We start from the raw sequence: 27442 nt of genomic DNA on the forward strand, positions 1-27442 counted from the left end.
CGACAGTTCAAACAGTATGAAACTGTAAATTGTTTTCAAATTAATTTTCTAACTCAACCAAACAGTAGTAAAATATGAAGCCTCTAGAGAGCCGCTTTAACTCCCAAAGGAGCAAAAGTTAACAGAGCCAACAAGTAGGAATGACATGAAAATATCTGGTTAGAAAGGTTTTCAGACATAATACAGTTCTCTGTGTTATGCCAAGTTTATTTAAATTCCTGTTTTGAAAGTTTCACTTTAGCCAGGTTGGCATTAACTAGGCAGTATCACACTTGATTACCTTTAACTTGTTTAATGCTTTTAAGGGCATATTTCAATGTCGTTAGGACACTAGATTTGCCTTTGACTCTCTTCTCAGACGGAAGGTGAGCTTTCAGCTCCTGCAATGTTTTTAGCAATTCCTTTTGTGTTTTGGCTTTAGTGGACTGCTCACTACTGTAAGATGAAAAACAAAAAACAGAACATCACTTGAATGCCTGAAGTGACACATCATCCTCAAAGAAGCCCAAATGCACTCTGACACTTGTCATACACATCAATTTGTACCACTAGCCTCATTAACTTTTCCAGTACCCAGTAACAACTTTCAGAACTTATGGAAATTCTTACATTACCATTTAAAATGAAACATTTACCACCACCTGGAGTGTGATTGTAAAATGTACTCTTTATGTGCAACAGTACATATGCCCAAGCACCACAGAATTTCTTTTTTTCTCTTTGCCACAGTCTCCCTCCTCCCTTTTTAGTGGTATTTTCCTTAGTTCCTTTCAAAATGAAACTCAGAAATGTTCATGGACTTCAAAGGAGAGAAGCAGGAGGCCCATTCAAGTCTTCACCTCCTGTTCAAGCAGGTTCTCTTAAGAAAGGTCCCTGAAAAGGGAATGGCAGTGGGAGAGTATCAAGTTAACAAAACAAATGGAGAAATCCTTTGAATAACATATCCCAGCTAAGCATGGCAATACATTAAGTAAGATAAGGAAACTTTGACTAAATTTATAAGGAAAAGAATCAGAGGAGGCTGGAGACAGAAGCTGCATTCACAGTTCTCAGGTGCGTGTTCAGGAGAACTGTCTAAGTGTAGAAGGTGATACAGAGATTATCAGTGCCAATATCAGAAAGTTATCACCTTCCTTTACAGTTCCCGGTATCTCTCCCCATTATTGAGAGGTGCTGACACAATCCAAAAGGAAGACCAAAGGAGGTGAGGGAAGTGAGGGAGAGGATAGCAAAGATGGATGGCAGATGGGTAGGAAGGAGTTAAAATAATAAATCACCTTGGTTTTCACACTGGAGATTTTAAAAGCTGATCATTCACCATGATCAAGAGGATTACAGAGCTGTTCTTAAATCTTCCTGAAAATTTTTTCCCTTCCAAAGGGAGGTCTTCTCTTACCACCTGATTGTCATGGCTGGTAATCTGTAAGAAGTTACCCTAGGCACCACTGTAGAAACAATAATCTTGGCAACTGCACTGCCTGACTGAAGCGGTCAGTAAAGTGGCTTCAGCTTCCAAGTAATTTTCAAGAGGATTTCTGAACATTTTTCTGGGAAGTTTTAAGAGCTTGAAAAGGCAGATAAATCATCTGACAGGTGTTAGGTATATTTTACCAAAAATGGTTGCAAAGTGACAAAGCTGACTTGTACTAGAGAATACACATTGTTCTAGCTGACATCACAATGTACTATGAGAAACACAGTATTCATTTACTCACTGGTCATTTTGTACCAAGAAATAATGGCAAGGGATCAAACAAAAAGAGCATAGTACTCCCTTGGGAAACATTATGTTCATGCTGTATTAAAATCACGTGTACAATGTGGCTTGACAGTTTGGACAGCTGCAATCAAACAGGGCTTTGTTAACAGAGGTTCATAGAAGAACCCTCCATGCTGGCAGTAGGGAAAAAGAGAGAGAGGAAAGATTATGAAATAACTGAGCATATTGTTGGTTTGTACTCTCAGAGTACAGACTGCTCCATGAGAGTGGTCAGACTCTTCTGCAAGAAAAAAAACCTTTCCAAATTAGCCTACGGTAGCAGCAAATACAGAAGATGGACATTCTTGGAAAATAAGTTACTCAACTCCAAAATGTTTTTCCAGAGAGCAGTAGCATCAGGCACAGTAGGCAGCCACAGGGAAGGTGTGACTTGCAGAGGACAGAATAAGGAAGTTCTATAAAGATACGAGCTTTTCATCTTGCTTTTTGTGGACAGCAAACTGGAAAGGTACCTACAGATAGCAAACTAGAGCTGTTGGTTGGCACTGATACTGAATGCAAACCCCAGTAGTCTGAATCAAAGATTGAGCCTACAGAGATAAGTAGTTTATCAGACTACTTTAGTCTTCTCTTTAAAGAGCATTCTCTAGATATCTTCAGTCTCCCATTCCCAAAAGATTATCAGATTCTACCCTGTAACCCCCTAGCACTGTGCTTGATGGCTGGGGAGAACACTGTACCATCTGGATTCCTAATTATTTTGGAGCAGAGAGCTATTAATGAAATTTAAAACTGAAACGTCAAAAAAAATCCACTAAGTAACTCCCTCCGAGATCTTGCAAGTGAAGAGAAATGAATCAAGAGGAAACAAAGATTAAGAAATGCCTTTGGTTCACCCTTTCATACTAAGCAACATAAACTCTAGATCACAATTTCCAGTTGAAAATACAGCGTGGAACAAGCTCTCCAGGTGCCTGCAAGGCAGACACAGAAAATATGTTGAGCAAGCAACAAATGGTGCATAGGAGTAATTTTAATTTACTACTTTTCTAGGAACTGCATCAGGTAGAAACATGCTCAGGTAGGCAGGTCTCAGATATGGGTCTTAACATCACCATGCTCTAGCTAGATAGCCTTGATCTGCTCAGGACCAGGTTTTGATCTCCTGATCAGCTGACTTAAAAAAACAAGTACAGCAGGGCACTCCGAAGTATCTAAAGATGAGCCTTCAAGCTACCATGGTCCTCAAGGCTACCAGGGACAGAAGCAGAGTTCATACAGAGGGATTCCTGCAGCTGGTGTTTGTGTACCCTTTATCCTTACACCCTGGAGGCTTGAATCCCAGCAAATGGAACATAGGAGAGGCAGATGATACAGCTGCTGGACACCAGGAATAATCCAACTCAATGGTGAATTCTGATATTAACACACCACCAGGTTCAGATTAAATTCTGAAGAGTAAAAAATTTAAAAGCTACAAAACCCCACCATAACTGAAGCAACATTCAATGGGACTCACAAAAAAAAAATTACAGAGTTAAGCTACCAAATCAAAACAAAGTAACATGACTTTAAAGGTTACCACACAACTCACATGGAACAGCAACAAAAAGCTCTAATTTAATCAAGTGGTTAATACAACATGCTACTGATTATGGACAGGAAGAGAAGCAAAGACAGGATTTCTTGTGTAGTCATCCAGGTTGAGGCAAAACAAAACAAACAACCCAAAATATGACATTATCTCATTTTTAGCATTTAGCATACATGCAAATTACTGAAAAATATATGCCTATTCATTTACCTGCATCCACTGCTGGACTGATTGTGTTCAGAGTTTGCAATCATCAGACTAAACGCATTTGAGCTTGAACTAGAAAAAGGAAAGAAAAAAGATTAATATTTGGAAACCTAACAAACAACTTTTAGTTAATTTTAGCTTTTTATTTTCCTATTAATGACTGGCTACCTAAAAAAAACAAAACAAAACAAAACAAAACAACAAAAGACCTCAAAACCCCAACCTCAAATTTTAAAAGCTTCTGCATGGTACAACAAATGGGCACTAAAGCTGTAAACATTTGTCTAAGAAGCATAGAATACCTTCCTTGAGCTGGAAAGGACCCATAAGGATAACTGAGTCCTATCACTCTGGTCCTCACAGGACCACTAGGGAGGTGGCTCTTAATATAGCTTTGCTCTGTACAATAAACTATTATTTAAAAGATTAAAATAGCATGGTTGTATCGTCACACAAGAGTCAACTGACAGGTTTTGATATTCAACTACAGAAGTTGGTGTACAAGAAAATAAATAAATAAGGCAAGTTAAACACACAATGAGTAGAAAGATGCAAATGATGCTGACCATACAAACAGCAAAGACCTTTTCTTTATAAATTATATTACACAATTTGCATCACATGAGAGTACAACTTAAGTAGCACACCAGCTCTATGCTGAACAGGCTTTATATCTTAGTCATTATTCAGAAATATTGATTCAAATGAAAAAAGTCTTCAGGGGCAAAAATAAAAATGGAATGTATTTAATGATAGCTATTACCTTTTATGACAGTCTGAAGATTCCATGAGCATTGCTGAATCTTTCCCATTTTCATCAGATTCATGACCATGAGAGTCATGCCCACTTGAATAGTTTTCATTTGTGTCATTCCCACTGGAGTCATTTCCACTGGAATCATTTCCACTGGAATCATTTCCACTGGAGCCACTGCTCATTTCAATATCTTCCTGAAGAACTTCATGAGAGTGTTCAGGCTTTGCTTGAATTTCTGAATCTTCAGCAATCATCTGGCTATGGTTACTTGGAAGTCCAGAATAATCACTCATCTTCAGCTGCTCTTTTAAAGAGAATGACGGAGAAATGTTTCCACTGATACCAGGCTGCTGCTCAGGGTTCTGCTCCTCAGTGCTAGAGGAGAACCCCCAGAACTTGATAGAGTCCGTGGGACACTCATTAGAGACACTGTCAAGACCAAGAGCAAATCAAGCCATATTCAGAATTTTCCCTCTGTACAAGCTCTGTTTGGAAGTACAGATGCAAAAATCTGAGGAGGAAGGGAAGGAAGAAAAAAAATTACTTTCTTATTTGCCTTGCTGACAAACTGGAATTTGCACTGACTGAAGAAAGTAAAAATTGACATTCATGGTTAATATATTCAGCACTTAAATGGCGAAATGTTTCAGTTAAATTGAAAATCTCAAAATGTTTTATCATGAAAAGGGTGTTTCTTTTTTAGTAAAAACCCACACAAAAAGAAAGTTGCATAAACATGGAAAAACTCCTTAAAAGTTCACATATTCCCTTGTTTTCTATTTTCCTACTTAATACTTGACAGTATTGCTACCTAGATTTGGATAATATGATTTTCAGTGAAACCATTCCACTGCCTTTCAGTTTACCTTGATAAAGAAAATACTACATTCAGACATCTGGACGCTGCTTAATTGGTTTGGAGGAAATTTGGATTGTTTTTCTGTTTTATATTGGGGGTTTTTTAAATACACAGTTTTGGGGTTTTTTTTCTTTTAAGATCAGTTGGGAGGGAACACTGCTATACTCTTCATGTTTGTCTTCGTACAAAAGCCATGTAGGTAGGCAGACAGAACATACAGTAGGAACAGGGAAACTAAGAATACAAACACACTTACTTACCACCACCAAAAATTCTAAGGCATGAATAACCCCGAGAATAATTTTGTCTACTGATTACCACTAATTTGGGGGGGTATGATAAAAATTGCTTGGAAAAGTAAGGTTAAAACAAAAAAAAACCCCATATCCCTGCTTTTAAACCAAATTCTAATGCACCAGGCTCAAAAATCAAACTGTATACAGAGGTGAATCAAGGACAGACCAATACTGAAGTACCATCAAAAGAGAAGTACTGGAGAGCAGTTCAGCTTTATTTATTAAAAAATCGTATTTAATCTGAGTCACATCCTCATCCATTTCAGCAACTCTGAGACAACAATAGTGTAAAACTATGAACTAAGATTCTCTTTTGAGAATCTCTGTTGCTTTCAAGACAACAGAACAATGTGTGTTCCTTTCTCTTTGTTCCTTTAAAATATTCAAGATTACACTTATTAACTAATAAACCTCTGACTGGAATAACAGTCAATAAAAAAATTCACAACCAAGTTTTGTTAATATTAACTACAGCAGTTTTGTTTTAAACACAAATAAATAAATATTTATATTTTTAAGAAAGACTGTCATTGAAAACATTCACAATAGCAATTTAAAACACACTATGATTCAACTTCCCCCAAAGCAACACCACATGGAAGCTATTTTCTTACCCTCCTAACTGATGTTTTTCCAGATATTTTACTTTTTTTTTAGAGTTTTTCAGAAAACACTACTTGTCTCCTCATCAGGTCAAAATAATATGCAAGGTATCTGCTTTCATTTAAAAGTATAGTTTAAGGACATCCACTTAGGCTATCAGTAATGGTATAGAAATATAAATATTTTTTTTCCTTACGAGTTTATTCGCTAGTACTTTATTATAGGTGATAATAGAAAAACGCCTTTCAGTAGAGTAAAATATACTGACATTTCCCTCCCGCATGTATTCCCTTCAGGTACTTCAATCCAGATAAAACAGACATCCTGTTAGGCTGCTGTACTGAACACTACTATACAGGCACTGAATTACCCTTCAGTAGCTCTGACAGTTTTTTTCTGGACTAAGGTTAACCACTTTTGTCTTGAAAATTACATAACCAGACCATGCGATAAAAGAATATTTACTCTGAGACGAAACTGTAGGATTATGTCACAATGGCACATTCTCTGGTGGCCAATGATTAACTAGATCAGATAGCTCATCTCTAATTCAGTCTCTGCGATAGAGCAAGCTCACACTTCCCCTTGCCTTCCTTAGGAGACCTCTGAGTGGAGCTCCATCGGCTCTGGCCATGCACTGCCCACGAGCCTCAGTGCCCAGTGCTGCCCATGCCAGCGGCTGCAGAGGCATGGCCTGTGCTCAGCCACGCCTGGCTGGGTGTGAGAGGAACCAAAACCACCAAGGAGAGCCAAGATGGAATGTGGCACAGGGAATGCCTGCATGGGCAGCACATGAGACAAACCTCCTGTTACTGCACAGGTGAGGAGGGCTCTATAAATGTGTTGATCCATTTGCACCCAGGAGATGCTCTGAACACTACTGCAAGTGCTGTGTAAATCAGAGCATGTCTGGGTAAATAACTGAAGCCACTCTCAAAAGCCACTTCCCATGTGTCAGTTGTCTATTATTCCTCAGAGGACACTGTGGTTATAAAGCTCTATGGAGAATTAGTGAGTAAAGGTAATTAACCCCACCATGATTGAAATGAAGCTTTCAGAAAAAAGGCACTCACAGCATCACCTTAAAGGAGGTCTGAGGTGTACAAACTTAAGACAAGAGCTAAAATTTCTCATACTATATTCTGTGCCCAAGGTTGGAGTTTCTTCCTGTTTTCCTGACAAAATGCTACTTTGAAAGAGCTTTAGATACATGAGAAAAAATACTGCCCTGATCAAAACACCACTATCTGCTAGGAAATTATATGTTTTCTTTGGAGATAAGGGGAAAGAGCGCTCACAAAATAAAAAAAAAATTTAAAAATAACAACTTTGGGCTGCTGTATTTAATCCTATAAAGAAAACTATGTAAATCACTATTTATAGGTTTATAAACCTGAACTACCAGAAAACAGACTTTCAGCATAGCCCTAAGTTCTGTGAAGATAATTAGCCCAGTATATATCACAGTAATGTGGTTTTAGTAAAACTGTGCTATTTATAGGAAGAGCAATGACTGTGCCACAGCTTTCCTACTCTGATGTAAATATTTTGTGTTTTAGTCTTTAGGCACGAGAAACCTCTTCTCCTGAATTCTGAAGCCAGAGAGGATTACATGTGCTGTAGAATTTCCAGCTATGAGAGCTGTTCACAAACGTTTCTTTGACACAACCCTTCCTTATTTTCCCAAAGTCTTTTCTGCAATCCTTGGAAGTTTAAGGGGCAATGAAAATGTGCCATTGCTAGCATGTAGAGTCTTACAGTTTGAAATTCTGAGTTATTAAACCACTGGTGACTAATTTTCTCCACCTCCAAATATCATCTATTGTCTCATCTCCTCCCTTCTTTCCCTGACACCCAGGCTAGCTTCCGCCAAGTATTTGTAGGAAACTTCATCAGTGTTTCCTTAGATGGGAGACAATTGTTCCCTAAGTAAATAAATAAACAAATCTATATGCTATCCAATAACTTTTGAGGAATTTCTTGTAACTCCTGGAACAAGAGTTGATTGATTCAATGACAGTCAAGCTTTCAGGGTTTTAAAAAACATTTTTATTTTAAGCAGTGAGTACAGATTGAGAGAATTACCAACAGAAAAGAAAAAGATGCTGACCCTTAGGAGACACTACATGATTTTTTTTTTTTTTTCCTCTTGATACCTGGCAGAAATTTGTGTCAGGAAGCAATTCAGTCATGTCACTTCTGGTTCTAACTAACAACATGCCAGAGCTTCTGCAGCTTTGCCCACACCTAATAACTACATTAAAGTGACTACAATTTGGATCCCAAGTACAATCACACCACAAAAAAAAAAAAAAAAAAAAAAAAAAGAGTATTCAAGTAATGGAGAAAACACAAGCTTGTCATCTTTAAAGGTATGTTTCCAAATGAACTGGCTCAGCTTGAGCTGGAATGGGTTTTTTTGGCAAGACTGGAAGATTAACGTCACTGAAAGTCAGTCCTGCACAAAATTTCTTCTGTTTCAAAATCTCAAAAGCGTCAGTGCCAAAGGCACATACCAGAGTAAGGAATACAGAAGAGTAAAGAGGAAGGAACAAGAAAAATATTATGATAAACTTGCAAGAGCTTCTGAAGAAAAAGAAAGAGAGGCATTTCTAAAACAAGACTTTACTACTTTGGGGGAATCTTGGTGCTTTTTAAATTTATTATGCAATGTTAATATATGCCCTAACTTTGGAGACATTTTCTTAGAAGAAATTGGAATAACTGTGAAAAAAGCTCAGACTGGCAATAACCCTCCACCATGCTCTGCAATTTAGATAAGAAGTGATGCAGCTGGCTAGACTTCACTCTCAGCAGAGAAAGACCTTTAAGTGGAACATCTGCATGCAGGCACCAGCACTGTGCAAACACTTCAGGTGCACAGACGGTCAGACATCACAGAGAGATTAATTATCTTTGAAACTAATCTCAGGGAAAATAACATAATAAATTGCACATATTCATCCCACTCATATGCTTGAATAAATTCCCAATCACTAACCAAACAACACTGGAAGGCAAAAGCTTGCATGTTTTCCTTGTCTGAGGTTCTCTCCTGTTACCAGTTTGAGGAAGGCAATTACATCCCATCCCAAGTTCAGGAAGCGTCTGAACATGGAAACACAAAGAGCTCTTTTAGGTTTGATCTTGCAAGAAGCCAGGTTTTTCTTTATTTTTTTGTCCATCTTTCTAAACTTTTAACAGATATTGTCTATTTTGACTCTATAAATAAAAACTTTTAAAATATTAAATTGGCACCAGTTAAGCTTGATTTTAAGGGAACTGGCTCACAAAAAACCATTCTGTTCATTCTGGCAAAGACTAGAGCTTGCTAAGATCCTGATGCAGTGTGTGAAAGACACCATAATTCCACTGAGCACTAAAGACAAACATAGGCATTGACTTGCCAGGTTAGATATACAGCAAATGCCTTCTGGTTATTCATTACCCAGAGTTACTCCTTTATCCTGCAGTAAGACAAAGGAAACAGCCAGAATTTTAACACCACCAAAAAACCACACTAAAATATGTATAGACAAATGCTGAAAGAAGTAACTGAGCTTCTGCTTTTGAAAAACACCCTTAAGAAGGGTTGTAGAACACCAAGGAGGCAGATTTCTTCTGAAACCATAACTTTAAACCCAAAAATCTTGTTTCAGCAGAGATCTGGTTATATTCAGAGAATTGATTTTTCCAGATTTCTTTTCACACAAGAACTGTGTTTAGTACTGGCATATAAAGGATGAGAAACTAACAATCCAGAGTCAAAATCATCCAATTCAAGAACTGAGTAAGATCTAATGATTTGAGTCTAAATTTGCAACTACTATCAATTTACCAATATTCCCAACAAAGCAAGAGCCACAGTATAGTTTTTGACTACAGATACGTAAATATTCGGTACTATTAACTGTACTGGCACCTATGGGAGATGCTCCTAATGGTCAAGATTAAATTTTACTGAAGATCTCGTCAGCAAGAAGGGCTCCCACATGTCTTCTGGATTTTCGTTTTGCAAAATTACAAAAGTTTTCTTATTTAGATGACAAATAACTAGCAAGGGTTTATCATATCATGCAATTTCAGAGATAACTGAAAATTAATATCTACAATGAATGCATTCTCCCTGTGCAATTAGACAATAATTAAATGCTTGGTAGTCGAAAAATGTTACAAGAAAATGTTGGAAAACAAACAATAATCCAAAAAGTGACTTGTTCAACTGTGCAACTTCACCAACATTGAGAGCTTCATGTTTCCCTAGCACGAACAATTAACAGACTACCTTCACTAGGACATTTTCTAGGAAGAGGGGAAAGAAAAAGATGGCAATATTCTCAGACTATAAGAAACAATAACAAAGATGCTCAATAATTTCTTCCAAGATATTTTTACTAAAAAAAGAAAAGGAACTTTTCTACTAGATTACTTATCTCACTTCAAGTAATCATGAACAAGTTTTGCTCTTTTACTAAACAAGCAATGAGATGCAATTCAGTTTCCTACTTATGTCAATAAAATTATTAGTATACCACAAATGCTCCCATAAAATCTGAATTTCACAACTTTTTGATACAGATTCAACCTTCAGTTCGAGAAAACCCTGAACACAAGACTGTTATTTAGATAAGAGTTACTAATAGCTTTATACAGGTCATCCTCATTAACCACTGCTTTCAGCTGCCACTTTACAAAGGGAACTGATCAAGACACAGCCCTGTTCCAGAGCTGTCCAAGTGCCACCCTGAATTCACAGCAGCACCTATACAGGAGGAAGCTGGCATCAGATCAGGGCCCACAGTGACGATGCTTCCAACTAGATTGTTTCCTCACTGAGGAAACTCAAACCTGAATTTAAGAATAAGTATGGTTTTAGGCTAAAAATGTTTTAGCTTCAACTAAGGTAACTCCCACTTTATACCCAAAATATTGTTCAGAATTAATACATATATATGACTTTAAACTCCAGTTTAAAGATAACACAAACACAGAACAATATATTTTCTGCATAAGCTCTAGAGGGGCAGGAGGGGAATCATCTTTCTACTAGCATGAATCATAATAATTATGTGTGTTTCTTACCTGTTTTTTCTACGAAAAGGTGGCAAAAGTGTTTATCAAGCTCCCTCCCAGCTAGCATCAAAAGCATGAGGTGCCTAGGTCCAGAGTCTCCCACATGCATTTAATTCTTGTCTCATCCTCTTCTACTGGAAATCTTTGACCATTACAGAGTCCGGACACCTCTATAACTATAAAATATAAAAGAAATACCTGGGCCCCCCAACAGTGTCCTCTTCAAACAGATACCAGAGAGTTGCTCACAGCTATGTCACGCCTATGCAGATAAATGTTGGTTAAACATGAAACTGTCATACAGCAGAGAAACAAGACACAAATTTGCATTTTAAACACTTTTGCTCTGAAACAAGATCTTAAAGAGTTTAAAAGTAATAGCATCCTCTGGACTAGATAAAATAACCCTTCGGATTCACAATCAGAGTGGTATCATACTATGTACAGTCTGCATGGGCTGACACAGCCACTGAGAACACAGGGCTGGCCTCCCCAGTAGGGCACAGAGCCAAATGCCTGATGTGGTCAGCAGGAGCTCCAAGTGCTTATCAAGTTTGGTTACAATATCATTTTATGACCCTATATCACTTATAGGATTGGTAAGAGCATTAAAGATTTTACCTTTACAAAATTTCAGTTACAAAATTTCAATTCATATAATGGTTGAGATCAAAAGAGACTTCTGGAGGTACCTTGTCCAACTCTCTGTTCAGGCAGAGTCACCTAGAGCAGGCTGCTCAGGACCACCAACAGATGACTTTTGGGTATCTCCAAAAATGGATATTCCATAGTCTCTCTGGTCAATCTGTTCCAGTGCTCACTCACTCTCACAGTAAAAAAAGGTGGTTTTTTTTATGGTCAGAAGTCTGTACTAATGAAGTCCATTAACACTATTATTCTTCCTAATAAAAACAGTTTCTCAAGAGAGCCACTGGGAATTTTGATGAAAATTAAAAAAAACCTGAAAGTTCTTCTAGCAAGTCTAGGAAACTAAGTCTGTTGGTGCATGCCACTGCCATGTAGCACAAAGAAATGGTAGAATAGAAATCAGAAGTTCAGAAGACCAACATTTGTGTGGCAGACAATTACATCATTTTAAATGCTTCATCTGAATATGCAGAAGAAATGTTTGGAACAGTGTTCAAATCCCAAGCTAACCACTCTGGAAGACAGCCCATGCTAACATGCCTTAATTTAACATGCTGCACGTCTACCAACTGTTAAAAGTACATTTGTGTTGGCCAGACTAAAGGAAGAATTTATTCACAACATTCCATCCTGCATAACATTGTGAAGCCAATACAAGTTCTAAAATATTCGTATTATGATATAAATCTGTTTGTGTTGGCTCTTTAAATGTTTTGTTTCTGTTTTTATCATAAATTGATAATTCAGGATTTAAATTATAGGCTTTATCTCTGACCACAAGAAGCATTAGAAATTGCTGTATCCAGAACTACTTGCAGATTTCACAGTTTTTAGCCTGGACGTTGAAAATGTGGAATGTCTTTCAGCACCAGTTAAATCCTTGTTTAAAGACAGCTCTTGCAATTCCTTTACACTAACTCAACTCCCTGTAAAATTTTCAATTAAAAAAAGTAAAAGAGGTTTAAAAAAGTCTAGTATATATTTGAAGATATATTCACAGTAGCAGCATGTACCATTTTAATTGTGTATCATATTGGTTTCATATATTTAACACATTTAGGAAGACATTAAAACATTAAGTATAATCCTTGTAAACTACTAAAAATTCTCATGATAAGCTGTTCTACAATTTAAGGGAAAGTAAGACAAATTACACCAAAAGGATTTTTATCTGAAACAAAATGCCTGGTTTGAATGACTTGTATTTAAACAATCTGAACAGAATTAGGGGCAGCAAATTCTACTTGTTTTCGATTATTTTTCAGAGGAAATGTACAGGTGATTCAATATGCCCAAGACCCAAAGCACTAAAAGAGTTCATCTACAGCTGGCATCTCCAATAAGGTCTTTTCCACAGAAGAAAGTCTAATTTTTTCAGTTTACAAAGAAGACAGAACTTGTGACATTTCCTCATTTCCTCCCATACTGATATATATCTATTCTAAGCACAGAAGACTTCAAATATTATAAAAGAGTGAAAAACTTGCTGTAGGGAACACACCTGTGATACAGGATGCAAACCAAGTTGAACCAGGTTCACTTTCTGCAGAGAACTGAAGTCACACCTGCAGCATTGAAAAGAGAATGCCAGCTTTTAGAACCTATTCAGATCACATTTTCCAGCCATAGAAAACCAGGTTTGTTTGGGTTTTTTTCTCAATCATTTAGACTAAACAGACATTGTAGTGTTAATCCTCAAAATCTCAGTTACAATTCCATGGGTATTGCAATATTACAGTACTATCCAGATCAGCTATCTTTCCTGTCTAGGGCCAATACTGTCGCATCATCAGATCACATTTAATGAAAGCACATTATAAATTTTCATTGCATCACAGATTACATTCCTCCACCATTCTCTTTTAATTATGCTTCCTTTTTTTGCTCCAATAACCATCAACTTTTCTTCATTTTCAAAGCAGAGCACAACTGACCAAATAATACTGTTGGAAGCTATGACCTGCTTTTTTAAATTCAAGTTTAGGAGCACAATATTTTCCCTTTTCTTCCTGAGCTACCATCCTGATTATCTAAGTAACAGTAAGTACTTGGTTTTCTGGACCCCAAAATTTTCCTCATGATTGAAAGTTCCTTAACACCTGCAAGAGCAATCCAAAAAATGGAAGCTATTAATGAACATCTGCACAGCTCACAATGCAGACGCAGCACTTGATACTGACATTACACTAAATTTCAGTTCCATAAAGGTTTAGAGAAGCCACAGCATTTCCATGTACTTCATGATCTGTGCAACAGGTCTTCAGAAATGTAGAGCCCTGAAGATCTCTATTTTTGGGCATTCTGACACTACATCTCAAAGGAAGTACACAAAAGAGCAATAACAAAGTCACAGAGACACCTCCCACCCTCCCAAGTTCAGACTCATTAAGAAAGAACTGATATTACAAATCACTTTCTCAGGTACAGCATAAAACACTCACCTTAATGAATGTACTAATCATGATCTTTCCAAATCTCCAAGTGTCAACAACATATTCCTATTAAAAAAAAAAAAATCAAGTTTTATAAGCAAGAAAAAAATTATTGCAAAAGATAAATCAAGTCCATTTCATAATGCAATACAAGTCCAACCATGCAAAATATGTCTTCCACAGATGAAGAACAATTATAAAGACTACAATACAAGATGAGAGGAAATGCAAGAAATTTTACTGATAAAAGTATTTATTATTGTAATCTAACTTCTACATTGGTTCCTTGAGCAATGCACAGAATAACTATCCACTGAATTATCTTCCTTTTATAAACACAAGAAACCCCTCCAAATTCTCATTTCTGCCAGACCAGAAATAAAGTTTATTTTACCCTTTCAGGTAATTATGCCTCGTGCTATTAAACCCACCACCTGTGCTCAAGACTCCGTAGTGGATCTGAACTGATCATCCCGAAGAGCTAACAGAAACCACCTCTCAAATTCATTCTTTCACCTTGAACAAGAGACTTGGCCCACAGCCAAATTTAATTGCCAAGAGGTTGTGTATTTGCAATAAAAAAAAAGCAGCCTGTGCTGAGACATCTTGTAAAGACACTAAACACCATCTCCTTCACATGCCCCATGCTAATTTCTAGACATCCTTCCTTCCAGCTTCCAGTCTTTGAAAAAGTGCCTTCTTAAAGGTAAATAAAAATTACTTGTATGCAAGTGTGAATTTAAAAAAAACACCTTATTTTCTTTGTAACGAGAAAATGCTCTTCTCTTCCTGAGTGGAACTGGAGAGACAATTAAGCACAACATCCATAGCCAGAACTCTAATATTTGCATGTCAACTCTCACCCTTTTTGAAAAAAAGGACAAAAATTATACATTTGAGGTTGCCAAGTGTTGTCACAGAAGGGAGGGAAAAATTATCATGTCCCACCATGCAGTCATATATTTCACCTTTCTTATAGGTGAAACTGGATTTACAAGTATCTCAATACCATATATCAGCTTTAGTATTTGTTAACATCCTGTGGGATACACATCATAAGGTCACCCCAAGACACACCCCCATTAAGCAGTATATTTGTGTGTCTACTACTCCTCTCCTTTAAGAAAAAGGACACACTTTCACCATGGGGTATTACATTTACAGTAGCTCCAGGTTAATGCTACTCTTTAGACATTCCTGTTGTTCACATACAATTTGCTGTTCAAAATTTCAGTCAGAATGAAAGTCCCTTTCTGGAGAATACAGTGCCAAATAAATTCTTGTTCCCATCGCATCAATAATACACTCCAAAAAGCGCAGCAACCTAACAAACACGATGTACTTGTCCTAGGAGTTGGATGTATTACTGAAATAAGAGCTCAAGTCATGGAAGAACCCATGGCAGAGATGTAATTGAAATCAAGTAAGTGCTTTATATACTGAAGATATTTGTACAATTAAAGAAACTAAGCAGAAACATAAAAGTACATGTAATAAGGTCAAGCACAAAAACTGTACTAAAATACAAAAGCTGCAAGGAATAAGGAGGATAGGAAATGAAATCAAGAAAAAAGAAAAGTACTGGACATCCTCACCACTTCATCTTGTCTCCCTAAGCTTCAATTACAATAAATTGCAGGTGTTATTTAACAGTGAAGTGCCTCTGTTTCAGGACAGAATGTTAGAAAGGCAGTGTAGCTTTGGTTCTACTTTTTCAAAGTCAGTTCTACTTAAAAAAAGCCATCTATACAAGGAAATCTCAGCCCACCTCTAACTATTCCACCTATAAGAAAAATCAAGCATTAAGAATTACTGTGGTACCTCAAAAACAGGTGGACGCAAACTAAAGTCTTTCCCAGACATTTTAGCATACAGATGAGGTTTCTTTCCCAGCATCACATCCTGTCAGGATCAACACTGGTACTGCTTGCCCTGAACTTCCGCAGCCTGCTCACACCAGAATCCCCTCATCCTCTTGCCCCAAGAAATGTTTTCTGTGTATTTCAGTCCACTCGTGTAAACAGCATGTTGAGTCACTACCCCTTCAGCATCCTCAATAAAATTTTCCTTCCTATTGGCAGAAAATGAAGGAAAAATGAAAACCATATTCCATTATTATATATATTGAAGAAGGTACATTATGCTTCTGATTGTGTTCTACAAGCAAAGTTGTCTAAATCAGACTACCAAAAAACATCAGAGAAATCATAAGGCTCCTCTAGGACTACCACACACTACTTCAGCAGCAGTTCACCAGTAGCTGAGAACATCTGTACAAAAACTTCTTGACTTTACAAAACCTTTCACACACACAAATTCTCATAACATCCCTTATATAGGTGGATAAGCAGGAAAAACATGCACTTCAGAACCACTTCCTGTGCAACTTGCATGAAACTCAGTATATTGCTGCTGTCCCTTAGCAACTCCTCAAGAGGGACAGAGGACCAAGTAAGAGGATTCTGTACTGGTGCAAGTCCAGTGCAGGCATTCAGACAAAGACCCCATCTACACTTCAATGTAACCCTAGAAATACAAACCAGCGGCACAGAAGCCTGGCCTGCCCATGTCCCAGCACTGCTGGCAGGCAGAGTACAAGCAGGCTGCACAATCGTGCCTGGTGATGTACTAAGCCACTTTGCAGAGCATCAGATCACAGCATGGACACCCAGGCATGTGGAGTCCCATGTGTTCGGGTGCCTGCCTACTACACATGGCTGCTGGCTCCCTGGCAGCATGAACAGAACTGCTCAAAGAGTCACTTCAAAGCTCTCCACACGCTTTGCAGACATACTCAAATCATCTGACCCTTCTTCATTCTGGTCTTCCCTGCCATGCTGTTTCACAAAAGCAGCCCAGGGCCACAAGAAATCCCAGCAACAGGTAGCAAAACCATCACCCTCTGAAGTGTGGTTTTGACTGCTACCTTCTCATTTCCCATGTCCTTTAAACATACTTCACAGAAAGAAGGACGTTGCCTAAAACTAAAAAGAAACACCCTCATCCCCTCTCAAACAAAGCTCTAAGTGTCAGAAGGCAGAGCTGTTCTTCGCTAAGCAACAGTGTTACCAGTCTGACCCCGACAGCAGTGGTTAAGTTTAAGGCAGCAGTTCGAGCAGGAAAGCAGACGGACACTTTTTACACAGGACACAAAACAGCAGCTGCATTTCTTTCAAGACCAACATTTTCTGCATCCAACCTCATCCATAACCAAAAGAACAAGTAAGAGCCCTTTTGAGTAACACAATAGTATCACAAAGAATAATACAGGTATTGACTCCTTTGCTGTTCAGTGCTTGACAATCTAAGTTAACATAAAGAATATTTAAGCAGTTTCAAACTTGCACTACAGGGATATAACTGAATGTGGAAAGTATGAATGCAGTAAGACAATCCAGTTAAAAATCTCTATAATCCACCATCCTCACAGAGGAATTCTAGGCCATGCAATCAAAACCAGAGAAAAAAATTCCTTTTCAGAAACACCTGATTATCTAATAATTATGATGTGGTAATGTTAGGAGTACAATACAGTGTCTACAGGACATTCATGCCAACTATTACACAAGGCCTTGCTAAGAACATGACGTTCCTTTCAACACAGGCCAACCATAGCAACCCTATAGAAAACACTACAGTTGATCTAGACTAGTGATAATTTACTTGTTCTACTGGCTACTGGTAATCTTCTTGCTTTTAAACCACAAGAAATACACCTCATCCCATGGTAACTTGCTCATTTCCTTATACTTTGAGGGGTTAAAAAAAGATTTTCTGCTGTAAAGCATATTCTTATACTGTAAAGATGTTAGAGAAATAAGGGTGTGGCAAGAACCCAGGAAAAAGAAAACTGTTTATCAGTCTGTATCTAAGCCAAATACTTCCTGGTCATAATAAACGTCTGAAGTAGAAGAAACATCCAGAACTCTACTGCCAATCACTTTCGCCACTTCACTCTATTCTCATACTTTGAGACTAAACTCCATCAACATCTCAGTTTACTAAAGGCTTATTACTTTAAGAATGTATTGTTCAGGGAGAGGCTCGAGTAAGTTTATCAAATAAACTGTGCTGTTACAGACTTCAATCTTATGACTGGAGGAAGAAAAAGTAGAGAAGGTATTATGCCAAGAACATGCTGTCTCTTTAATGCCTCTCTGTGGAAATCCAAAATGAATAAGCGTAAACTGTAAAAATGAAGATCACTTAGATTTTCACAGACAGAATTTGTCTGCTAAAATAAATATAGGAAGTCTATAACAAGTCCCATCAACTGACAAATAAACAAAAATTCCAGCAAAACCATGCAGTCTTTGAATTATAAATTAAACCAAAAACTTGCCAAATCTGAAGATGTGCACAAAGGCCAAAAACCTGTTTTCCATGCCTTTGCCTTCTGAACTACATCAAGCCAAACCACTTCTTCACAGGACAGGCCATGTTCTTTCACAGCACAGTGTTTGACATTTATGACACCCAGCTAAAATATTTTCCTTTCACCTTGAAATGGCCAAAAACTCACCAAAACCTGAAGGGTATTACTTTTTTTCTTCTCTAGGCCAAAGGCCATCTCTTTTCCTCTATGCGTTACTAGTGAGGTAAGCAACCTCCACAGTCCAGAATCAGGACTCCACGCCTCAGGACAGTGTCGTCATCACAAGACTAACATCTAGCTTTGCATGGAGCGAGGACACAGTCCAGTTCTCCAGTGAAACTTCCTCACTTTGCAGAAATAATGCAAGTTTCAGAGACAAAGGCAAAACAGAAAGCTCACAAAAGCACACAAACATGTACAAGCATAAGCAAGAAGGAACTTGATGTTACAGTGCAACAATGTGGGCACTCTCCCTAACACCAATCAAACTGTGGCTGAAACAATACTGGCAACTCGGAAGGGTTTCTCACCATACTAATCAGGTTTTTACTGTACTTTTGACTTACTCTTACCACTAGAATCATTACAGAATTTCCACTTTTTTCCCTTTACTTGTGTTAACTGTTCAATCTCAGATGTCCAAGACAATAAATCTCAGACTCTTACATTTGGAAAAGATGCAAGCTTACAAGAAAGACGGACAAAGACTTTTTATCAGGGCATGTAGTGACAAGATGAGAGGCAATAGTTTGAAATTGCAAGAGGGTAGATGTAGATTGGACCTAGGCACGAAACAGTTGGACTTAATGATCTCAGAGGTCTTTTCCATACTTAATGAGTCTGTTTCTTCAAGATCCTTCAATGCACTGTCTCAGCCAAGTTACTTTTTCACTGGAATACACTTGCAAAGCACTATAGTTTCCAAGTACCTGAGACTTCATACCGACCTCCTGGGGGGCCTTTATAAGCTCCTATAGTGCACAGAGAAATGCTGTCCCTTATCCTACCCTATTATGAAAAGTCAAATGTAAAGCATCAGCCTGACTATTACTATGCTGCTCATCTATTTGCATGAAACTGTACTTACATAAAGTGTTTTGTAATCATGCATGTAATAGTATGCACCTATTGTGAATACATTGTGAACAGCAGTACAAGCACACCGTCTCAAGGAACAGAGTGTCCTTATAATTACAGGCAATACAAAAACCCAAACGGACAGCACCTGTTGCCTACTCTACCTGTAGCTCACGCATCTCAGTAGCGCTGAGATTCTGTTACTCACTGCCACACAGCTCCTCACGTAAAGCATCCCGCCCGGCCGGTGGGATCCAGCACTCTCCCCGCGCGGGGCGGGCGCGGAGTGGGGCCCGCGGTGCCGCTCACTGCCCCGGGACACGCGTGCTCTCCGTCGGTGTCCTCGGCTCCCTGTCCGCCCCCCACACTGACGTGGTCGCAGCCCGCGGCCAGCAGGGACGCCAGAGCAGAGCCCCGCCGGGGGACCGGTCCGGCCCCGCCGCCACCGGTGCCCGCCGCCTCCTCCTCCGCCCCGGGCCAGGGGCAGCGCCACCCCCTCTGCGCCCCAGCCCGTCCCCACGCGGCCGCCCCTCGGAGAGCCCAGCTGCCGTCCCAGCCCCCGTTGGGTGCGGGTGTGTGTCTGTACCCCCCACTCTCGGACGCTCTCCTGGTCCAAGGCGGGCGGGGGCCATGCCACACTCATCCCACACCCCGCCCCGGGGAGCGACTCACAGCCGGCCGCCGCTTCCCTCGCTGCGGTTTCACGGGGAGCGGGGGGGTGGGGGGGGCGTGTCACAGCCGCCGTTCAGAGGGAGCCCCATGCGCCCCCTCCCCAGCGGGCCGGGGGCGGCAGCCGGACGGACCCCGCGGCACAAGAGCGACCGGCGCGCCCATCGTCCTGGCAACGGGAGAGCCCCGCCGCGAGGGTTACGTAACCTCAGCCCGGCGGGCGGGGGAAGAGAGAAAGCCCCTGTGCCCCCCGCGGCCGCCGCTCGCCACCCTCTCCCGCCACTCCCCACCGGCCCCCCAGCCCCTTCTTGCCGCGGGGAGCGTGCCCGGCGGGCCCCGACTCACCGCGCACGACGCGTCCCACCAGCCCGGCGCGTCCCGGCTCGGGCTTCATACGGGCAGAAACGTGACCGGCCGTCGCGCGCCCGCCCCGCCCGCGCCCCCATTGGCCGCGCCTACGTGACGCCAGCGGGGCGCGCGGGCGGGGGCGGGGCGCGCGCCGCTCCCATTGGCCGCCCGGGCCGCCGCTCACTTTACATAAGCCTCACGTGTGGCACCATGTTTCCACCGACCGCCGCGGCCGCCTCCCGAGCCTGCCCCACCGCCGGCCCGCCCCTCCCCTCCCCCGCGCCGCCGCCAACGGAGCGCACTCACCGCCGGCCGCCGCGCTGCCTCCCGGCGAAGCCGCGGCAGCTCCGTTCTCCTCCACGCGCGCCCCCCGCCCGCTGCCACCACCGCTACGAGACCGCAGGGCCGGGGAGGATGGAGGGGGAGGGGCGGGGGGCAGAGGTCACGTGACGCCCCTGGGGAAGCGGCTCCTCCCCCGCCCGCTGGGAGCCGCGCGTGACGTGTCTCGCGCGCGCGCGCGAGGGGAGACCGTTGGCGGCCGGGCGCGCGTGCCGGGCCGGGCCGGGCGCGGCCCCCTCAGCGCGGCCCGGCGGCGGGAGAGCCCCGCGCTCCCGGACAGCGCCCGCGGAGGCGGCACCGCAGCCCTCGGGGGTGACTCTGCCGGCGCTGGGTTCGCTTACATAAGGCAGCAGCGCCCGTATCCCGTTTCCTGGTGCTGCCGCCCGCGCTGGGTGCACGCCCTGAAGTTTCGAAACTGACCCCGGGTACTGTTGAGGAGGCGCCGGGTCACAAAGCAAAGTGCAGCCGCATGAGAGCGTAAGGCTGGAGCTTTCTCCCGCACCGGCCGGCCAGCATCAGTCTGAATAACTACAACAATGATTAAGAATTTTTGAGCTCTTAAAGGTATGTTCTCAGGAACAGTAGATCCCGATACGGTAACATACGATTGCTTTCCATGCCAACTGTTTAAAGAAGTTTTTCATATTTATTAAAAATATTTGCTCCATCTGTTCAAGCAAAACATTCGGAGACCAGTGACGTTTCCCTCTTAGAGTAACAAAGGATTAAATAAATTCTTGTACATCAGTCACACAGGTTTTCACTCAGGCCCCTGCACCATCCATCCTACACTGGTGAGAGAAGCAGAGCTCTGAGTTGCTACTGTTCAGCAGTAGGATAACCCATTGCTAAACACTTCGGCTCTGGTCCAATCTCCACATCTTCCAAGGCTAAGCAGAGCAATCAGTAGCTGAGAATTTAATGTTACTTTATCCATATTCTGAGCTTTCTCTATCTGCACTATGGTATATGGCTTTGCAAAGAAGGAACTGAGAACGTGCGAAAGCACTTTCTGGTGCCAATGCCACATTCAGGCCTAACAGCATTTTACACTCACTGCATACATGCAGTTGCTCCATAGGATATAACACAGGACAGAGCCATCAGGGCTGCCACTGTTTATCTGCAAAATGAGGTTAATGCCGCTTCCCTCCCTCACTGTGGTGTTAAGGATAAGTCCATTAGGTACACAGATATTTATGCTCTGACTGTTACAGACACAGCCTGTGAGTGAAGGACTGTGGAGTATTTAACTGCTGGAGAGGGAAGGGGGTGGGCAGCGGAAGCATTAGGACCAGATTCTGCAACTGGATTTGTTGCAATGCACAAGTCAGCTTACCAGGATACCATTCTTAGTTTGCGCTCCTCTGAGGAGTCTAATTCTAAGATTAATCCTAATTAGGTAGTCTTTGTGTAGTTTGGTCAACTCGTTGTTAGGCTTTCACATCCAGAGTTTCATCATCTTTTTGTAAGTTCTCTGCTTTAGGGTTAAAGGGATGTAGAATAATATTCTTGGTTTCCATGGGATGTTGTTTTTCATGTTACGTGCCAAAAATATCCATCCCTGGCTGTGCGCTAAGGGCTGTGGTCTCTTACCACAGACTCAAACTAAGGCACTTCAAAGCAAAACCTTGAGGTCCACACTCTCCCCCCACCCCGTCAGAGTGCAGGCATGAGAAGGATGGCAAACTATTGCACTGTGTTAGAGCTGAATGAGTTTCCAGGACACACATTCCCCACTGCAGCAGAGCATGCCAGTCCTGGCAGGAAGAGAGCAGCCACTACCACCACCACAAATAACCAATACCTTTTCCACCCTAGTAACTACCAGAGGCGTTACTTGAGGTCTGCTTATTTTAAAGGATTACTAATCAGTTGTTTCAGTCAAGCTTATGGGAATAATTTTTAAGTTGTATTCGTACCACCTTTTAGCAGTTACAGCTTTATATTTAATGTACCAAAAACCAGGCTAAGCAGTGTTACTCAAAACGTGATTATGTACCCTGAGCAAGTTCAGTCCAAATTCTGCAGCTTCCAGAAAATTGGCTCAAGAGAAATCATGTGTGTAGATACAAATTAATCCAGACACCTCCAATTTGAAATAACAAGAACACAGGCACGTGGCTTCTAAAGCAGTGAATTTTGCTTTTGACTCATTGGCTCATCTGTTAAGGAACAAAGCAAAATAAAGTTGTTGCAAAATTTTACGGGTCCTACATGTTTGGCTTTAAGGTCACTCTGTCTGATAAGTAGTTATAGCATAAGAGTTTTTGTAGCAGCAGGAGTAAAATATGTATATGCACACACAAACAGTTCTAAAGAACACAAACATTGTAAGAAAAGCATTAAAATGGTTGTGGGTTTTTTCCCAGCTTTGTTTATTCTCTGTGTGTGTGTTCAGTTGTAACTCTTGGAGCATGGCGAGAACAAATCATTCATATATTAAGCAAGCCCTTTCTATGTGTGCCTCACGGTGTGACACACCAGGTCCCGCACTGGCACTCCTCCAAGGCGGCTCTGCCCTGGCGAGGTGGGGCACTGCTTTAAACGCTGCCCGGCTCCCTCGTGCGGTCTCGCCAGGAAAATGCTGCTCTTTGTGGGGTTTTTTTTATGGAATCCCTCTGCTTCTCAGACTTATATTAGTAGATTTTTAGCCACACATGTAAATGCCGAACCTTTTCGCAGCATACTTTAAAAAGTAGAATTTTTGCTTAACTGAAGCATTTCAGTCAATTCTCATAAGCAGCAACGTATTGATAGTATCTACCGTTTTGAGGGGGAAAAATCAAGTCTTTCAGTATGGAAAAATAATAATTTGAGACCATCTGAAAAACTACCTGAGTATTTCTTGCTTGGATTTGCTAAGGAAATAAGGCTTCTCTTTGTGAATAACTGTGCTTCCCTATCCACTTGTAGAAGTTGCCTCTTGCAAGTTATTCCACAGCACTGGCGGAACTGTATATTATTAAAAAGAAAAACAAAAATCAATACTTTACAGCTGGAGCCCACATCTAATTCTTCATTTCCTAGGTCTAATTACTCACCATTTACAGTGACGCTGACAGTCATTGATTCTTGCAAAGATCCGGAAAGGCTTTTTTTGCTAATGAGCAAAAGTCGTCACTCTTACTCTCTGTACAGACAAAGGAAAGGAAAAAACCCACTTTCCTCATTACCAGTAAATATATGAACAGGTTTTTCTAAAAGCATTGTAGACTGTAGGAACAAACACTAACAAATAGACAGCAATATCATACAGTTTTGAAAATGCTTTGATTAAAATGTTAAGGAATGTAAAAAACACGATAAAGAACTTAACTCAAGCAACAAGTTCCTGAAATGTGTTGCAGTTCAAAAGTCCTTTGCAGAAGTGTCTGCTTATCGCCAGACAGAAAACCTTCTCTAACAACTTCTGGAAAATGTAGTTTTTCATTCTGTCCCTATTCTTACTGTTTTCTAAGTATTCTTGTTAAATTCAGTTTCTGTTGGCAAATGCAGTGTAATTTTATATTCCAGATATCTTGAAAAGTGACACATGAAGGAGCCCTGAATTGTTCTTTTAGAAGAATACAAATGGAAGGGATGTATCTCACCACTGTACCTACATGTGCTTATCCTCAAGCCCATAGCATGATTTTAGAAGCAAACAGCTCAGAGCACTCCAGGTCTGAGATCTTGTTGTTTAGTGTGTATTAGCAACTCATTTACTGCAGTCAGCCTCACAGAAGGCTGACTGAAGAGAGCTTGAAATTGAATTCACAGTGCTGAAAAGGGTTTAAATCTTTCTGCATAACTCAGAGAGTGATAGTTTGTGATTTCACAGTCTACCTAAGGTGATCAAAGACCTTACACATCCACCAAAAGGAACAGTCCTACCACCTCCACTAAGTTAAAAATCAGTGATTATGCAACTGTACTGTTAGTCAGGTTAGGAAACCAATTTGACTGAAAATATCCCATGAAAGAAGTTTTCGATTGGATTACATCACAGCCGTGGGAGCACAAAAGCCAAACGAAAACAGGATCAAAGAACATATTTTGAGTTGGAGCGAGGATCCAAGACCAAGAGGAACATCAAATTACAGAGTTAGGCACTTAATATGAAATTGGCATGTCATTAGGTTAGCATAAGAGAGCTAATAAGAGATGCCAAGCAGAAAAGTGCATCCTCGTTCTTGCCTATTGTGTTGGATTTATACATCCTCTTCTGCCCTGAAAGAAAGCGATTACATCAGGTTGGGATTCACCATTCAAAACCATCCACACATTTATGCCAAAGACAGCTTTCACAGGGTTTCTGGGCTGATCTAACACTTCACTTTCATCAAGGGATTGGCACCACTGCCATCAAGTACTCATGTCTGTGTGGTCTTGACTATTCCTTTTCTCACTCTGCTACTTTCTTGTCCCCTCAGTGAGCCAGTTCAATTTGTTAATCTCTCAGAAAGCTCCCTGAGTTAGTTTCCTGCCTCTAAACTACTGAATCTGCTTCCTTGGTGAGAAAGTACATTCCCAAGTCCAGGTATGGCATGGACAGGGCATTGGAAAGCTCTTTTAAAGGTAATGAGACAGCAGAAAATATTCCCACAGCTTTTGATACCGGAAGCGCACTCCTTTCTGGATTAAATGTGCCCATATTTAGCAGGTGTTCTTGAGACATCCGAATTCCTCAACAGACATCTGAGCATCCAGGCCTGTGACATGGTGCTGGGCCTGTAACACGGTGTATTCCAACCCCTGACTCCCCTCTGGTTCCTAATGCATGCTCCTTGTATTGATTTAAACTCTGCATTTGCTGACCAGAGTCAGTTTACTGACCTCCATCACATTTATGATCTGGTTTTGGACTCACTGCTGTAGAGTGAAGTGTTACCGGTCTCTTACTAAGAGTGAGAGACACCTTCCTTTAAAAACAGAGTAGGGATAGGGAAACAAGATCTGGGTACTGACTTCCCCAGCAGTGAACATTTATGCAATTTTTATTAAGTAATCATTACATAAAATGTTGGATTACGTCTTGGCATGGGATTGGAGCTGGACTTGTTCATAGGTAAACCGACAATCACTGTGCAAGGGAGTCATGCTGCTGCTCTCAGCTACTGGGAATCTAGAGGCACCCTTCTTCCTTACTTTGTTTTCATTTTTAAGAAATATGATAACATTAACAGATTATAACAGAAACATTTGTAAGAAATTGGATGCTAAGTGGCAGAATCTGTTCCAGCACATCTACCGCCCTCCCTATCACAGTCACAGGCCTGACTTCAGCCAGACACTCAGCCATTCCTTCCACTAACAGTACTAATTATAGACCGGTGATTTGTAGTTGTTGAGGAAGGAAGAGCCAAATTTTAAATGGGAAAGAGTGTCTTTGTGTATAATTCTGGAGAGTGTCTCTTAATTAAAAACACTTCATTTTCAGATTGAGTTTCCCATTACTCCTCTGTGTCAATTAATTTTCCGGCTTTAGTTCACACTTGAGCTTTTGAACTGCTCATCGCTGCTACTGAAGTCAGTGGAAGCTTGGGTTTGTTTTCTGGAGAGGGTGTTTAGTGACTGGCTGAGTTTGCTTCAGGAAGAGAAGCCTAACGTACCTGGCCACACTACTGAAAACAAAGTAGGGATTTTAATAAGCCTTTCAGGCAGAAGTCCCTTGTACTAAGCCAATTCAAGAGACTTCAGTAAACAAAGTTTTACAGATGTGTCAATAAATAGAAGTTTCTGATAAGCAGTCAGAAAGTCTTTTGGTTTAATTCTAATAAATTAAAAGAGAAAGGACAGCTCGCTTTACACGCTGTCATTGAAACATAGAACCAGGGGGTGAAGGATTGATACAAAGTGTGTTTGGATAAATCCCTTTGATATAAACAGCTTTGGGAATTTGCACAAAAGAAGAGAGTAACTAAAGCAAAGAGGGCAGAAATCTTTCCTATCTTTGTGGATAATCTGGTATTTAATTGGTGTGAGCTTAGCTACAGTCTTTTACTAAGTGCAGCTCTAGGGAGAAAATCCTCAACTACCTTGTTTCCTAGGTATAACATTTCTTGAAAATTATGTGGCTGGAATATCCTTGGGATTTCTTTCCTATCTGTCAGTAGCCAATAAATTTAAAATTACTATGTGAATGGGGAGAGGCAAAACAAGCAGACAAAATCAAAACAATCACATGAGCCTTTTTACACAGAAACCCACTAAATATAGTACTCATTACCATAATGAGACATGTTCTATCCACTTGTAACATGTCATACTTCATTAGCAGTAGAAGAACTCTGGAAACTCAATGCTTCTGTTGTGTAACTACACAATTAAAAAAAAAAATAAATAAACAAGTAGTTTAAGCCAGTGAGTAGAAAAAAACCCAAACCAAACCCTTACATTTCTTAAAGGAGAGTGGTTAAAGGACATAAAAAGAAAGCAGGAATTAGTAATCCTAAGTAATATT

General features: G+C 40.7%; 1 protein-coding gene and 1 long non-coding RNA gene across 8 annotated transcripts in view; one reads left to right on the forward strand and one right to left on the reverse strand.

The window, feature by feature from the left end:
• The window catches only part of PER2 (period circadian regulator 2), a 46353-nt gene extending 25286 nt beyond the window's left edge, over positions 1–21067 (reverse strand). Inside the window, exons 1-7 of one of the 5 annotated variants that reach the window (XM_032120260.1) lie at positions 20656–20738; positions 14199–14255; positions 13259–13322; positions 11119–11279; positions 4285–4789; positions 3525–3593; positions 281–435 (exon numbers count right to left, since the gene is read on the reverse strand). In XM_032120260.1, the coding sequence (XP_031976151.1) occupies positions 281–435; positions 3525–3593; positions 4285–4571 (511 nt within the window). In that variant the 5' untranslated portion in view covers positions 4572–4789; positions 11119–11279; positions 13259–13322; positions 14199–14255; positions 20656–20738. Of the gene's footprint in view, positions 1–280; positions 436–3524; positions 3594–4284; positions 4790–11118; positions 13323–14198; positions 14256–20655; positions 20739–20964 lie in introns of those variants that run through there. The other 4 variants (XM_032120261.1, XM_032120262.1, XM_032120259.1 and 1 more) reach the window with 4 other exon arrangements.
• Positions 21068–21258: 191 nt separating this feature from the next.
• The window catches only part of LOC116448755, a 50488-nt gene continuing 44304 nt past the window's right edge, over positions 21259–27442 (forward strand). For all 3 annotated transcript variants that reach the window (XR_004242104.1, XR_004242105.1, XR_004242106.1), the window contains exon 1: positions 21259–21561. This is a non-coding gene — a long non-coding RNA (uncharacterized LOC116448755). The remainder of the gene's footprint in view (positions 21562–27442) is intronic.

This window comes from Corvus moneduloides, chromosome 10 (genome assembly GCF_009650955.1).
Source record: "Corvus moneduloides isolate bCorMon1 chromosome 10, bCorMon1.pri, whole genome shotgun sequence".
Lineage (NCBI taxonomy): Eukaryota > Metazoa > Chordata > Aves > Passeriformes > Corvidae > Corvus > Corvus moneduloides.